This window comes from Phlebotomus papatasi, chromosome 2 (genome assembly GCF_024763615.1).
Source record: "Phlebotomus papatasi isolate M1 chromosome 2, Ppap_2.1, whole genome shotgun sequence".
In the NCBI taxonomy this organism is placed as follows: domain Eukaryota; kingdom Metazoa; phylum Arthropoda; class Insecta; order Diptera; family Psychodidae; genus Phlebotomus; species Phlebotomus papatasi.
Genome location: NC_077223.1, coordinates 97,958,988 through 97,973,598, shown reverse-complemented (window position 1 = coordinate 97,973,598; position 14,611 = coordinate 97,958,988). Strand labels below are relative to the sequence as shown.

Genomic DNA, 14,611 nt, shown 5'->3' with positions numbered 1-14,611 from the left:
GTTTGTGCCTTTCAAATGACATAAACTCAAAATGTAACCGGTTTACATTAAGTTGGTTGCATGTTTTGACCATTTTCAATTAGTTTTTTAAATGAGGCAACAAACTTTTGATTTTTCAAAAATGACCAACTTTTGGAAAACAATTATTTTTGATATGAAATAAAATCAATTATTGTTTTTGAAAAATATAAATAATATCTACAGATTACAGGGAACTCATCTGCAAAAAGAAAAATTTGAAAAAGTATTTTTTCTATCATTTTTTTCACTTGATTTCTCAAACATGCATTAGGCAACAAACTATTGACACCCACTGTACATTCTCATAAGTTTCTCATTAAGTTGTCTCTCAGCTTAAGTCGTCTAGGGTAGAGGCTTAAGGATGTAAGTACTTTCAATTGATACCGTGGTGTCCCAAGAAGCAAAATAGCTGCCTTATAGAACCAAGTATTAAACAAGTCTTTTAGTGCACTTTTAAAAGACTTAAAGTGAGAATTTTCTGTTGAAATTCCTATAGAAGCTCTTAAGATCCTTAAGAGTGCGCCACTTGACTTATAGTAATCTCAGTGATGGAACCAAGAGCGTTATAAGCAAATAAAAAGATTTTTGGTTCTATAGTGCCTTACTTCAGGAATTCTACAAGACTATATTAAGAAAAAATTGCTTCTTGGGGTTTTACTAAAAGGTGTTGTTTATCTTGAAAAAAATACCCTTTGCGATTTTTTTTTGATAATTTTCCAAAAACCGCTTTTTGTTTTACCCGTTTCACAATTTAACCCTTTAACGACGAGACACTTTTTACGGACTAAAAATCAACAATAAAAATTAAACTTAGAAACATAATCAATGATAAGTTTTAAATCTAACCTTGGAAAGTCCAACAGTCTGATTCGGTGTATTTTGTGCTTCTATGAACGATAGGGACAAAAATAGCCCAAAAATTTAAGTAATTTTTCTGACAATACCCATGAATAATATTTTTCGCTTTAATGAAAAATAATACGTATAAGTATTGTAGTTTTTATTGCCAAAAGGGTTTTGCTTAAAAAAATTGGAAGTATAAAAAATAAATAAAATCAATTAATGAATTTGAGAATTTATAAATTCGACATTTTTGAGCTTAAATATTTACTACATAGTAAATAGCTAGAGACTTGCAAAAAATATTCTAGATTCCTTCAATATTCTACTTTACAATTATGTACAGATATAAGAAAAAAGTAACTTTAGATAGTCAGGAAAAAATAATTTCTTTATGGGACACCGGTGTTCCAATCGTCCTTAAAGGGTTAATAAGGAAACGAAACTTACCTGCCCGAAAAGTAAGGTATTCCTTTATCAGGTTTATTCAGGTAACTTCTTCAGTCACAGATTTTCCTTTGAGAAAAAGTTTTATTCGAAGCTAGGAACAGGGTTGAAAGGAATAAAAGACGTTTTGTTAATACAATTACTAACATACTTTTATTGATTTCATTTGTTTTTTTTTTCTTTATATATACACAAACACATATGTATATGATTTAATTTCATGGAGAGAAGATTGTGTAAAAAAGAACAGCAGCAGACTCATGGTTAAAAAATGTCAGATTTAACAAATTTTTACACAATTTTCTACCCAAGAGGGAAAATTGTAAAGCATCGCAAAATATGATTTTAAAAATGAATAGAGGTGTTTGTATTACATCATTATTAATTAGGTTCCACACGGAGATTTTTCGCATAGAAATCCTCTGAAATTTAATTTGTTTGTATTGGCTTCTCTACTATTTCAATTGCCTTTGTAGCAGAATAAAAAGGATTTGTCGTCCTATCTTTTTATGCGAAAAATCTCTGTGCGTAGCGCCTTAGAAGATATATTTTTTAATAATATACTTTTATTACTATACTTTCAATTTTCAAGGTGTTGCTTTTCATTGGAAAGAAAAAGAAAGTATTTTATTATTAGAATAATTTATCTGTCTGTACCCCGCTCTTAGACACATAAACTTGATGTTAGGAAAATATTTCATATTGTAAACGAAATGAAATCAACAAATGTTTTTACATTTTCTTTTTCATTTTCTTATATCAAATTATTATACTTTTTTCTTCTTTTATTTTGTATGTTCAACAATAACTTTATTTATTTTTTTTTACTTCAAATATTGGAAAAGAAATATTTTGTCGTAGTTTCTACAAAAGGAATTTTTGGGAAAATTTTCAAAAATATTTCTATATTTTTTCGAAAGAAATGAAATCTATTGTATAGATCTAAAAAAAATGTCGTATCCCGGTAATTTATTTTTAATTTCAATTAGAGTTTTTTTTTAGTAATTCAGAGATACGGGACAGATTTATCTACACTTAAGGATATTTAGGATAAAAATATAGTAACTTGACAAAAAAATCAAATAGAGAAAATTGTGAGATATTTTTTTCTTGTAGATATTTTTTTACACAGATATTCTCCTTCAACATTTATGATGATTCCTATTTCTCTTATTGTTTTTTTTTCTTTTTTTTTAATAAATTATCTTATGACATTTCCTTTATACACATCTATATTTCACTCGATTTGTGAAAGGAACTCATTAGCAATTAAATAAAGCCTATTTAACAGTTCAAATAAATATTGGCCAATATTTTTTTTTATACATTGTCGCTAATTCTCGATTTTGGCTAAAGTTGTTCTCCCTTACGAAGTGAGGTTATGTTAGGTCTAACCTAAAAATCTTTTTAATATATTTAGAGGAGAAATTAGAATTCCAATTTAGACGGGAATTATATCGGTAATTAAGTAAGTTAGTGTATAAAGTTTATCGGTATATTTTTATTCTGATATTAACCTATGCGTCAAATTGTAACCCCAAAATCCTAACCTAAAAATCTTTTTGGACGAGGTATTATACGGGATTCAAAATAAAGGTTTAATTTTTTTCTGAAGATAAGGGAAAGTGCCCATGTTTTGTACCACGCCAAGCTTTATAATTACTATTTTTTTTTCATTTTTTTTATTTAGTCATTGCAAAGCTTTTGATCGTACGAACCTTGGCACTTTCCATTACCTATTTTCTAAGCTGCAAGCAGAAAATAAGGTACCTAAATTTCAAGTCTCAATGGGCTTTTAATAAAAAAAATCAGGTCTTTTTAAAATCTTTTTTTTTTAATTTATTGTTATGCAGCATTTTTAAAAATAATAAGACCGTGTTGAAGATGTATACTTTGTTTTTGCTTTAATATTGAACAATTCTCGAAATAACCTCATCAAATGGTTGAATTTTTTAGGTTAAAACTTTGAAGTAGTGTTTGAAAATCCTACTAACTTCTCCAATCCGCTTTATTTCCTTTTCTAAGAGCGAAATTGGTTATAAAATTGCTATCCCGTTGAAAAATTTAGAATTATTACTATTTAAAATATATCCAGGATATTTGAGGTTAGCCTCAACATAACCTAACTTTCTGAAGATTTTTCTTTAGCCTTTATTACAGAATTTGCGCCATAATCTCACATCATTCCACTTTTTATTGATCTCTCCAAAATAAAAGAGCACGAATTACTTTAAAACAAGTTTTTTTTTTGATAACACACGTTCTGAACTCTCTTTATAAGTGGAAAATAATGAAATTAAAGAAATAATTGACAATCTCCTGTAATTAATTAATAAAGGAAATGTCCATAAAGAAGATTGTGAAATTTTCTTAAAGTTCATTTTATGGGGAAATCTTCCATTTATCTTTCGTATTATATTTATTTGAAATTTATTGTGTATTTTTTTTAATATATTCACTATTAACACATTATGTCTATTAAATTAATAGAGGGATTTCTTCTACTTTTAATCGCCGCGTGTTAAAAATCGTTTAAAAGTTTCACTCCCACAAAATAATCTCATAAATCAATAACACTGCAATGGTATTATAGACCATAAGAGATTTATTTTCTCAGAAAATAATGCTTTGAAGGTTTATCCAAGAAGAATCTCTTACGAACAAATTGAGATATTTCTTTAGTTTCCCACAGAATTTCAATTAGATTTAAGTGCTGAAAATAGTTTGTTTTTTTTTTGTTAGTGAAAAATTAATACTTTTTGTTTCAATTCTGGAGAAACTTTTTCGAAATAATTCTCAAATTGAAACTTTCCCATTCAATGCAGCCTATTTTCTTCATAGGAAAATATTTACGATGATTCCGTCATTGATGATCTTAAATAATTCAGATTACTCCACTTCAGTAAGTTAATAAAAAAAATTACCCAACTAGTTAAAACAAGGAAAAAAAAATGATTTGTTGCACAGAAATCTTGTCATAGGACTAATTAAATATTTTGATAATTTTATTGCATATTCCTGTCTATTTCAAAAAAATATATATATTCCATTTTATTCTTAAATCAAAAATTGAACAAAAAAAGAGCGAGAAATTCTTACTTGGGTCTTTTGCTCCGGAATATAATTCACAACTGAAAAATAAAGTGTTCAACACTATTTTTTTTTAACAAAAAAGAACATAATCCAAAAAAAAATTGATCTGTACAGAAAAGAAAGAACAGATTGATTTGTGACTGTAAGATGGCAAAAACACTTTGTAAATACTTACAACAGAGAAAAGAAAATAGACATTACTTGAGAATTACTTCTTCAAACTGATAAATGGTTTGGGTTTCTTTTCATCAACCGTTGGCGTTGATGTGGATTGTGTATTGACGGGATGAACATTGTCCAAGCCGAGTTTACTGAGCATCAACATCATCTCGGTGGATGCCTGATCGTGCGATGCTTCTATGCTATTGCCAGAACCATGGCACAATTGTGGCGGATCCGTAGACAGTGTGATCAGTGTCAAAAATTCACCGTGATTCCCCTTGGGAAAGTCCGAAAATTGAGCCTGAAACCAAATATACCAACATAATAATTTTGTGAATTTGCTGAAATCCCTGCTAAGATAAAGTTATGGTATCTTTACATTCTTTATTGTGGACCTCGAAATGCTTCTAAACTCGGAATGCGTGAAAATTCGATTTTGAGTTGAATTTTTGGGAATAAAGGGTAAAGAATCTCAGTTACCATAAGCGTCTTTGACAGACTTACGACTTGAATCGAGTCACGGCTTAGTGAAAAATGATGGAAAAGTAGTTTAACTACACAGAAAAAAATATCTTGTAAAAATGTTCGTAAATGTTTGTGAAATCCTATGGCAGACTTACGAAATGCTCGTGAATCGTATAACCCACAAACAAGTTCGTAATATTTTGTACTTTTTTCACAAACATTGTTCGTAAAATGATAATTTGACGAACATTTTTTGTACTTTTACAAACATTTATTCGTAAATGTTCGTAAACACACAAAAAATGTTCGTAAAATTTTGTCATTTGTTCAGCTACAAATTTCATAGACATCGGCTAATAAAAATAAGGGGTACAGCCTGGTCAATTTTGATATATTGCAGGTCCGTGGGTATTTAGGTGAAGTGGGGATCGATACGACTTGTCGTCAGGTCGATAGCGACTTATCGGAGTGAGTCAAACTAGCTGACTTTTATAATCTAAAATTTTGTGGTCAGAAGTGAAATCCAACATAGTCAGATTGAGCCTTCCTACATTCCACTCTCTGACCAGTGCTATAAGGGGTCAAAAATCTAATTTTACAATGGCCATTGCTCTGGTTCTAATTGTCAGAATTTTATCATCTTGGATAATTCGAAAAGCTCTCGTTAAACGCTTCAACTCTTGAATTCTTCAACTTTATCAGATTTAATTGAAGGTCATATTAATCGAAAAATTGATTTTCGAAAATTCGTTTGTGAGAACAAATCGACCGAGAACTTGTAAAACAGGACATAGGTGTTTCCTACTAGCAATGGCGACCGTCCATAGTTTTTTTTAGCCCATAGGCCATAGATAGACACACTTACGACTTAAGATGAGAGACGGATTAGTCATAAATTAATGGAAATGTAATCTAATTATTAGTTTGGTTTTATTTATGTTAGGCTGTCTCTCAGCTTAAGTCGTAAGTGTGACTACGGCATTATGCTCATCGGAAGGCATATTACCTAGGGGGGAATAGGGCACTTTTGAAAGTGTGGCACCTTTGAAATTGGAATTTTTCCCCACGTTTAAGTATGGAGGCAGCCAAAATCCCAAAAGGACCAAAATCCCGAATATTCAAAATTCCGAATGTTCAAAATCCTGAAAGGGATGAAATTATATGGAGGATAATGTGTAGAATAATTTCCCAAGACACAGAAAATCCCCCTTTGCCTCCAGCAAGGGCGCTTGCAATCATGAGAGTAGCTATGATACTTTTAAGAATTCGAGATTTTGGTTTTCGGAATCTTGGCCCATTCGGGATTTTGGCTTTCGGGATTTTGACCGGAATCCGTTAAAGTGGAACTGAATCATATCATAATGTAATTTAGCTTCTTAATCTGTTTGTGCAGCTAATTTATATCAAGATAAGGCTCAATTTTATTTAAAAATAAGTGATCGCGACCTATTTTTAAAATAAAAAAAAAAATCGCGAGTACAAGCTGCCGAGATGAAGTACCTTCGGGCGGTTAAGGGAATCACTCGCCGAGATCGAGTGAGGAATGTAGCCGTTCGTGAGGAACTTAGAGTCGAGGAGCTGCTTCTTCGGGTTGAGAGATCACAACTTCGATGGTATGGACATGTTCAGCGCATGGATAGAAAAAGATTCCCCAGAAAAGCTATGCAAGGCATTGTGAGAAAGCGTCGGCCTCGAGGCAGACCTAGGACAAGGTGGCTGAATCAAATTCAGAATCTTGCCTTGGAGCGCCTTGGGATCCAACCCGAACATCTTCATGAAGTGGCGGAGGATCGACAAGCGTGGGCTGCTAAATTGGATGTCATGGGCCCGCGACCCCAATAGGGATAAGCGGTTAAAAATGAATGAATGAATGAATAGGTGAAAAATCCCAATTTCAAAGGTGCCCCACTTCCCCCTATTAGATTTGAAAGATAAGAGGAAGAAACCTAGGGACAAGGTACATCATGTATACACTCAGTCTTCAGGGATTCATAATAACGACAGGGTCTTTAACCGCGAAACGGATACGTCTTACACGATGTCGAATATTTCGAAAACTAGACGATGATTTTTGATTAAATATTTTGTAGCTGAGATCGCGATCTTCCCGACGATGGATCGTACTGCTCTCTGTGTTCCCTGAAGTGAATTATAATCGAAAATATCTTGAGTAGACTTTAATTTCGGTTGAATATGTGGGAACCAGAGTTTGTCGGGGGAGTTGGAGATACTCTAGGAAAACATCAACTCTTCCCAGAGCTTTCGGCTCGGTTTACAAGCCTTCAGCAATGGTCGAGTTTAAACGAGAATCTAGATAACGAATTTTCGAAGATCAAAGTTTAAACACTTTGGATGGTCTTTCTTTCAACCGTTTTGCTTAAATTTGGATTTTTTAGAAAATCTTGAAATTTCCAAACCCGGTTGCATCGTAGTTAATTGGTAATGATTCAGTAATGTACCTGTAAATGATGTACACCTTTCTCGGATTTATTTATTTGTTCAAATGCATGTTACTCATGCTAAAATATTCTAAAATGTGCTTTTCTTAAGCAGTTTCTTATTTCGCAATGTGTTTTTTTAAATTTATTAATCATTTTAATTGGTAGTAAACGGAGAGGTCTTTGTCGTGAGTTCGAGCACTCCGCAAAGCTAGAACCGCTTTGTAATCTCATTTTATTTTAATAATAAAATAAAACTCATATTAAAATTAAATAGATTAGCCAAAACATACTAAGAATGCTAATATGGGCCTCAGACCTAAGGCTTAGCCATCTGGCTTAACTCCTCTAATTCCTTATCAGGCATGATTTTTTAGGGAATTGTTGTTTAGGATTAAATATTAAGGGCAAAAGATCCATCGGATTTTGAAAAATCAATAAAATTGCTTGTTATTTAGATTTTTGGGACCTTAAGGAACTGGACTAAACCTCCAGTCTGAAGCCGGCATAAGGACATGAAGCAATAAGGTTCACTTACGGTAAATCCAATTAATTCTGCCAGGTAGAGCAGTTGATCCTTGGGTCGAATTCCATCAGTGGCTGCTGGTGATTTGGCCTCTCCGGATTTCTCACTGTTCACATTATTGTTGATTGTTTTAGTCGTCTGGGAATCGTTCTTGTTGAGGGCATCAGCAGTTGGGGATGTTCCTCCAGTGAGGAATTCCTTGGCAATGGCAGCCGTTGTCTGTGGATTGAGAACATGATTCTTTCCCCTGTCACCTTTTGCACTTGTTGGTGCATCTTTTTGTTGCATCAACAAAAGTCCTGGTACAAGTTGCCTTCCAGCACTGCCACCGTGATTCACCGTTGAGGCTGGTGCGGTGTCATTCTGATCCTGAAATGAAACCTTCTTCGGCTTCTCCGGATTTGAATTTCCAGTAGCACTACCTTCAGTGCTCTCCCCATTGATCTTATCCTTGCCATTTGCAGCAAAACCCATGAGTGCCAGCAAATTCTCAGCTGCAAGTCTCTTGGCCACTTTCTTATTGGAGCCCACTCCAACAGCTGAATATCCACTGGCAGCCACTTCAATGACAAATTCCCGCCTCCGTGGAACACCACGTTCTTCTGCCAATGTATAAATTGGCTCTTTCTCCTTCTTCGCTTGCTGTATCTGGATCAATTTCGATATCGGATTCACTTCAGCATGATACTCTGGATCATCTTTCTCCTTTATCAAATTTCGCGATTTTTTCTTCACAACATCCTACATCACACGGTAAATAAAAAGACACATTTTGCAAAGATGGTACACAATTTTGAGTAATGGGAAAAAAAAGTTCAAAAGGAAGAGAAATATTTACTTGTGGTTTCCTCTTCTGCTTAATGATTCGCTGAGTTGGTGAAATTGGCGGCAATTTTTTCAATTCTTCCAACATTGCCTCTGCTGCTCGTTTCTTCGATATCTTCTTTCCATTTCCTTCTCCTTCAGTCTACAAAAATGTCATTAAAGCAAATCTGTTATGTTGGATCTTCGTTCTGGTTCCAAAAGTAATCTAACAATTTTTTTAAAATTGGTTTTGGACTATATTTATTTCATCTAAAAGACCTACTATTTATTGGTTAACCCTTTAACGACGAGACACTTTTTACGGACTAAAAATCAACAATAAAAACTAAACTGAGAAACATAATCAATAATAATTCTTACATCTAACCTTGGAAAGTCCAACAGAGTCTTATTCAGTGTATTTTGTGCTTCTATGAACGATAGGGACAAAAATAGCCCAAAAACTTAAGTAATTTTTCTGACAATACCAATGAATAATATTTTTCGTTTTAATGAAAAATATTACGTATGAGTATTATAGTTTTTATTGCCAAAAGGGGTTTTGCTTAAAAAATATTAGAAGTATAAAAAATAAATAAAATCAATTATGATTTTGAGAATTTAAAAATTCGCCATTTTTGAGCTTAAATATTTACTACATAGCAAATAGCTAGAGACTTGCAAAAAAGATTCCTTCAACCTTCAACTTTACAATTATGTACAGACATTAGAAAAAAATAACTTTAGGTAGTCATGAAAAATTATTTTCTTTATGGGACACCGGTGTCCCAATCGTCCTTAAAGGGATAAAATGGATAAAATCTGCGAGAGTTTAGGGTAAGGATGTCAAATTTCGGCATAGTTGCAAATAAGCATCAAAGTCCTAAGTTTGAAATGTAATATTTTTAATACATATTGAAATTTCTTTTTTCTTCTTGTTTGGGAAGGTTTTTTGAAACCCTGAAAAGTAGTTTATGATATTGCTTTCTTTTAATTTTTGGGTTGTATTCCGGCCACTTTGAGTGGAATTTCGGCCGCCTGGTTTGTGACCACCTTGTGCAAAACAACGGATAAAAAATTGCGTAATGTCATATAGCAAGAATACCCCAACAGTAAGGTAACTGGATCGTTTTCCGAAAAGTGCTAATTAAACGCTTGTTTTTGGATTGATGAAATTTTTTTACTTCTTCTAAATCCATAGAATTATTCACTGTTTCATTCAGAAACACAATATAGGAAATAATTATCAAAAATATTAAAGAAAATTTATAAAATAATGAAAATATGAAATAAGTCAGCATGCACTAATTGGGTCGCCTTTTCGCTAATTCACTTTTAATTAAACCTTTGGATTTAAAATACTTTTTTCACAAGGAAAAAGTAATTAAGGTTTTCAATCAACCAGCTGTCATTAGCGAAAATATTACTGCTAGAAAATTTTTAGTGAAAAACCCAGCTGGTACAAGATTGAAATGAGTCGATTACACTGACTTATTTAATGGATAAAAATATAATTTTTGCTTTTTCTCAAACTTGAATAGTTATATTATGTTACTGTAGTGACTTACGGAAATAAAAATAAAAATATTATTTTAAGTGGATTAGTCATAAATGATCCAGATAGCGAAGCGCCCGGATTAGCACACTTGACTATATGGAATGAGTTTAATATTTAATTTAATACATTTATTAAGATAACTCGTGTAATTTATCCAGAAGACCTAAAGATTTGAACTTGATACCTGTAAATAATGTTCAGACTCCCAAATCTAATGATCTAATATAGGGGAAACTGGGGCACCACCACTAATTTTTATTTCTAAACTATTTGGACATTGGACTATCTCGATCATTTCTTCAGTGGACAAGCATCCCTATAATGCCTAAAAACTTTTAGAATTATTGTCCTGTAAAGTCTAATATCTTATTAAAAAATTGCAGTGTTTGGTGCTACCCCGTGTTTGGTGGTGCCCCAGTTTCCCCTAAGACCTTTTCCACAGAGGCGATGCTTTCTTTTTTTTCTTTGGGCGTTTTACAACCCATAACTTGAAAAAGAACTAAAAAATTCAGAATTTTGGGGAAACCAAAGATGTGGCCGGAATAGTAAACATCACCTCCCATCTAAAAACAATATAACAATAAAACACAACAATATCCGGAATAGTAAACATCTCTAGGAAATTTTACTCAGAATCTAAAGAACGATTCCCTATTAACATGAACTAAAACAATCTTTAATGAAAACTTATCAATTTTAATAAAAAAAACTCGAAAGAAAAATATTTGCACTTAACCACAAACTACTAGACTGCCAACGACACAAGCGGACTGTCACATTTTTTTGCAAGACTCTTTGAACACCGAAGTTTTTATAACACAAATTATACACAAAATATAAATATTTTAGTGTTATTGCATTCTAAAAAGGATAAATATTTAGAAGAAAGAGAAATCATTGAGTATTCGAACACTGCGAGAAATCCGAAAAAGTTAAAATAACATTCCGGAAATGTTAATTTTATCCTGCATTATTGATCCGAAATCGGTGTAAATATTATGCTTTTTAGGTGTATCAGGGGTTAAAGTTACCCTTTTTCATGTTAATTTTACACTTCAAAAGGTGTTAAAGTTACAAGGAAAAAAAGTTAATCGCACCCCCTTTTTTTCTCCGTGAAGAATAAAGTCCATAATTTTAATTAATTTAGTTGCTTGGCCGAAATTACACTCAAAGTGGCCGAAATTTGGCACATTTACCCTAACATTTAATTTAGGAACTCGTTCTTCTCCTTATCATTACCTTTGGAAAAATTATTATACATTTAAATGAATTACAATAGAATGAAATTAAGGGAAGACTTACCTTAATTGTTCCCACGGTGCAAATTGTGATAAAGATCTTCATGTGTGGTGGCCCTTTTTCAGTTTTCACCTCAAATGCCACAGCGAGATTCCTTTTCAATGCCATTTCATGCACTAGCGATATGGGCGATTTCAGTTCAGAATTGATATCCTCTACAAGCGATAGATCTTGATTTGTCGTATCACTTGTAATAGGTTTCAATACTTCTAGAGCTCTGGCAGCAGCATCATGCCTTGCAGCCTGTTGCGTTGCTCCCACGCCGACAAATTTCCTCTCGCCCACTGTCAATGTCACTCGATATGGCTCAAAGTTGTTTCCCCCACTGCAAAAGCCGCCCCCTCCTTGTGGCATTGCTGGTGCATTGCGCTGTGGAAAGCCTCCCCTGCCCATTGGCCTCTTGTCGTACCCATGATACCGTGACATCTGTTGCGGGTACATGTTGGGCATATTCCGATTCTGGTAATTTCCATACGATGGTGGATGATTGTAGTTGGATGCATGTGGATTGAGGTGATGCGATGGTACAAAATTGCCCGCAACGCCATTGGCACCGGATTGTCCATAAGGTGGCGGTTGCATACCATTGAGCCCCTTGGCAGGATGCTCAGTCACATAAATCGTCTGCTCACCGCGTTTCATGGCCAGCGCATTGAGCTCAACTGTTGGCGTAATATTACCCACATGACTCTCATTGATCTTACTCGCACCGCGAATACGATTTGTCTTTGTAGGTGGATGCTTGTATTTTGTGGTACTGATGGCCTGAGCTGCAGCCGAATGCTGAGCCTTCTTTATACTCGGACCCTCAGCTGTGTACTCCTCTTCGCCCAATTTCAATATCACGGTGAATTTTTTCTTGTGAGCTGGACCCTGCTCCCCAGTTAGTCGATATTGATGTTGTATCTAACACAAAGCATTTATTAACATTGAATTAGCCCTAAATCTTCTAATAAGGTTCTATTTGTGTGAAATCAAAGACAGAACAAAGATTCCCCTGCCCAGCGAAAACCAAATGCTAACCGATTTCAATTCAGCTGAAAACATATTTATGTATTCTCTTCTGAATTCTGCTAACCTTAAAACGACACTCGTTTTGTTCAGTTTCGCGAACTGCTTGCTGACCGGACAGCATATTTTTGCTTATCGATTCAGCAAAAATATGCTGAAAACGCTGCTTTTTTCAGCTAACCCTGCTTGCTAGGTTGTTATTAATTCCGCCCCAATATGTCTTTTCTTATCTTTTTTCCGACTGTTTGCTATTTCTTTATAGATCAAATGGTTAGAGATATCAAGCTCGCATTTTTAGTAACCACCCCATAAGTCAAACTGGCCTGTTACCCCAGGTTAACGCCTTTTTATAAATAGCTTGCAATGCCTTGTTCGTCAAGTTTTTACTTCAGCATAAATTACATTCTTGACTTCGGAATTTATCCATAAAGGACATTGGGCAAAACGGTCTAACCTTTCGCTACGAATGAGACCTATACCATCGAATAGGTATTGGAAAAGGTAACAACTTTTGTTCCGGGACCAACCCCAAAAATATGTAGGAAAAGCACTAGAGCATAAAACATATGTATAAGAATTGTAATGATTTTGTTTTTGCAAAACTCCTTTTATACAATAACGGTTAATCGTATATTGGTCGTTTCTAAGAATAATTTGTAAAGAAGGACTCAAAGGACTCCTGGAACAAACCATATATTTGTCTCTTCATTTTCCTTGCAATTTTCCAGATCTTCCTTATAAATCTTTTACCATCCTCCAAATTCATAAAAAAAAGGATCGTATCAAGGGAAATGTCTCTTATCCAGTAATATTCTTCTTGAAAAAAGAATTAAAACCTCTAAAGATTGGAGGGTCCTAAAAGATACCGTTACTTAAATACTTCGAATAATAAATTCAGAGAAAAAAAATGTTTTAATTAATTATACTGAGAACCTTTTGTTAAAATTCTTTAGTAACGGTACCCTTACAACCCTATGAATTTCAGCAATCCTAGCTCCTTTTTTAAAGGGAATGTTTCTCTAAAGACGCCAAAGGATGCAATCGAGGAAATACGTTTAACGGAATTAAAGAATATTCGAGGATATTTGAGGAAAATCTGGATACAAGAGAGATAGGGATACGGTTTCTTTTGGGAAAATTTTCCTTGAGTTCCTGTTTTAGAAAACGTTTTTTGACGCCAACAACTTACGATATGCCGTTATTAAAAAAAAAACAAGTTTCATATAAATAGTTCTACCAATTCCTTAAGAACCTTTACTTTAAGGTATCTGAAAAAGTTGACGTGATGGACTGTAAGTTTCTTCGGGTCATATGTTCAAGATACACCAAGGACTCCGAAAATACCTGTGATTTACCACTAAACGAAAAAAAGTTTTCGTTTTGTTGCCCTGTAATATGCGATGGCTTTAAAACATGGCAAGTTTGTATAGGAGCTACCAGATGGAGCAGTCAGAGGGAAAATCTAAAAATATTTATTTAAAGCTTAAGTCATGCATCGACTTTGTTCCGAATTTCATTAAGATCGGCTAAGCCGTTTTCGAGTAATAAATTGTCAAAATTGTAAATTTTCCGAAGGATATCGTTAATTTCCCAAGAACTGACAGTCCTTTTTGACTTTCGTCTCGGTAAATTTCAAATTTTGAAAAAAAAGAACCTGAAAATTTTAGTTAAATAACTTGAGTGAGAAAAATAAAGATTTACGATTTTGAGTTACATTACTGTAACCAAGGGCGTAGCCAGGATTTTAGAAGAGAAGAGGATATTTAAAAAACGTGTTCCAAATACAAAGAACGTAATTTTTTCGAAAATTGCAAAAAAAAAAATAAAATTTTCCTAAATTTGACTTTAATTAAAAATCAATAAAAACTATTAGAACCTTTAGAAAAATATCCACGTGGGGAATGTTCTATAAAAAAAATCATTTTTTAGTTCATTTCTGCACCGTGT

General features: G+C 33.4%; 1 protein-coding gene across 2 annotated transcripts in view; it reads right to left on the bottom strand.

Moving 5' to 3' along the window:
* Nucleotides 1–1,433: 1,433 nt before the first annotated feature.
* LOC129802622 (double-stranded RNA-binding protein Staufen homolog 2) overlaps nucleotides 1,434–14,611 on the bottom strand; it is a 28,010-nt gene continuing 14,832 nt past the window's right edge. For both annotated transcript variants that reach the window (XM_055848592.1, XM_055848594.1), the window contains exons 5-8: nucleotides 11,657–12,559; nucleotides 8,831–8,959; nucleotides 8,005–8,733; nucleotides 1,434–4,864 (exon numbers count right to left, since the gene is read on the bottom strand). In XM_055848592.1, coding sequence (XP_055704567.1) covers nucleotides 4,610–4,864; nucleotides 8,005–8,733; nucleotides 8,831–8,959; nucleotides 11,657–12,559 — 2,016 coding nt within the window. In that variant the 3' untranslated portion in view covers nucleotides 1,434–4,609. The remainder of the gene's footprint in view (nucleotides 4,865–8,004; nucleotides 8,734–8,830; nucleotides 8,960–11,656; nucleotides 12,560–14,611) is intronic.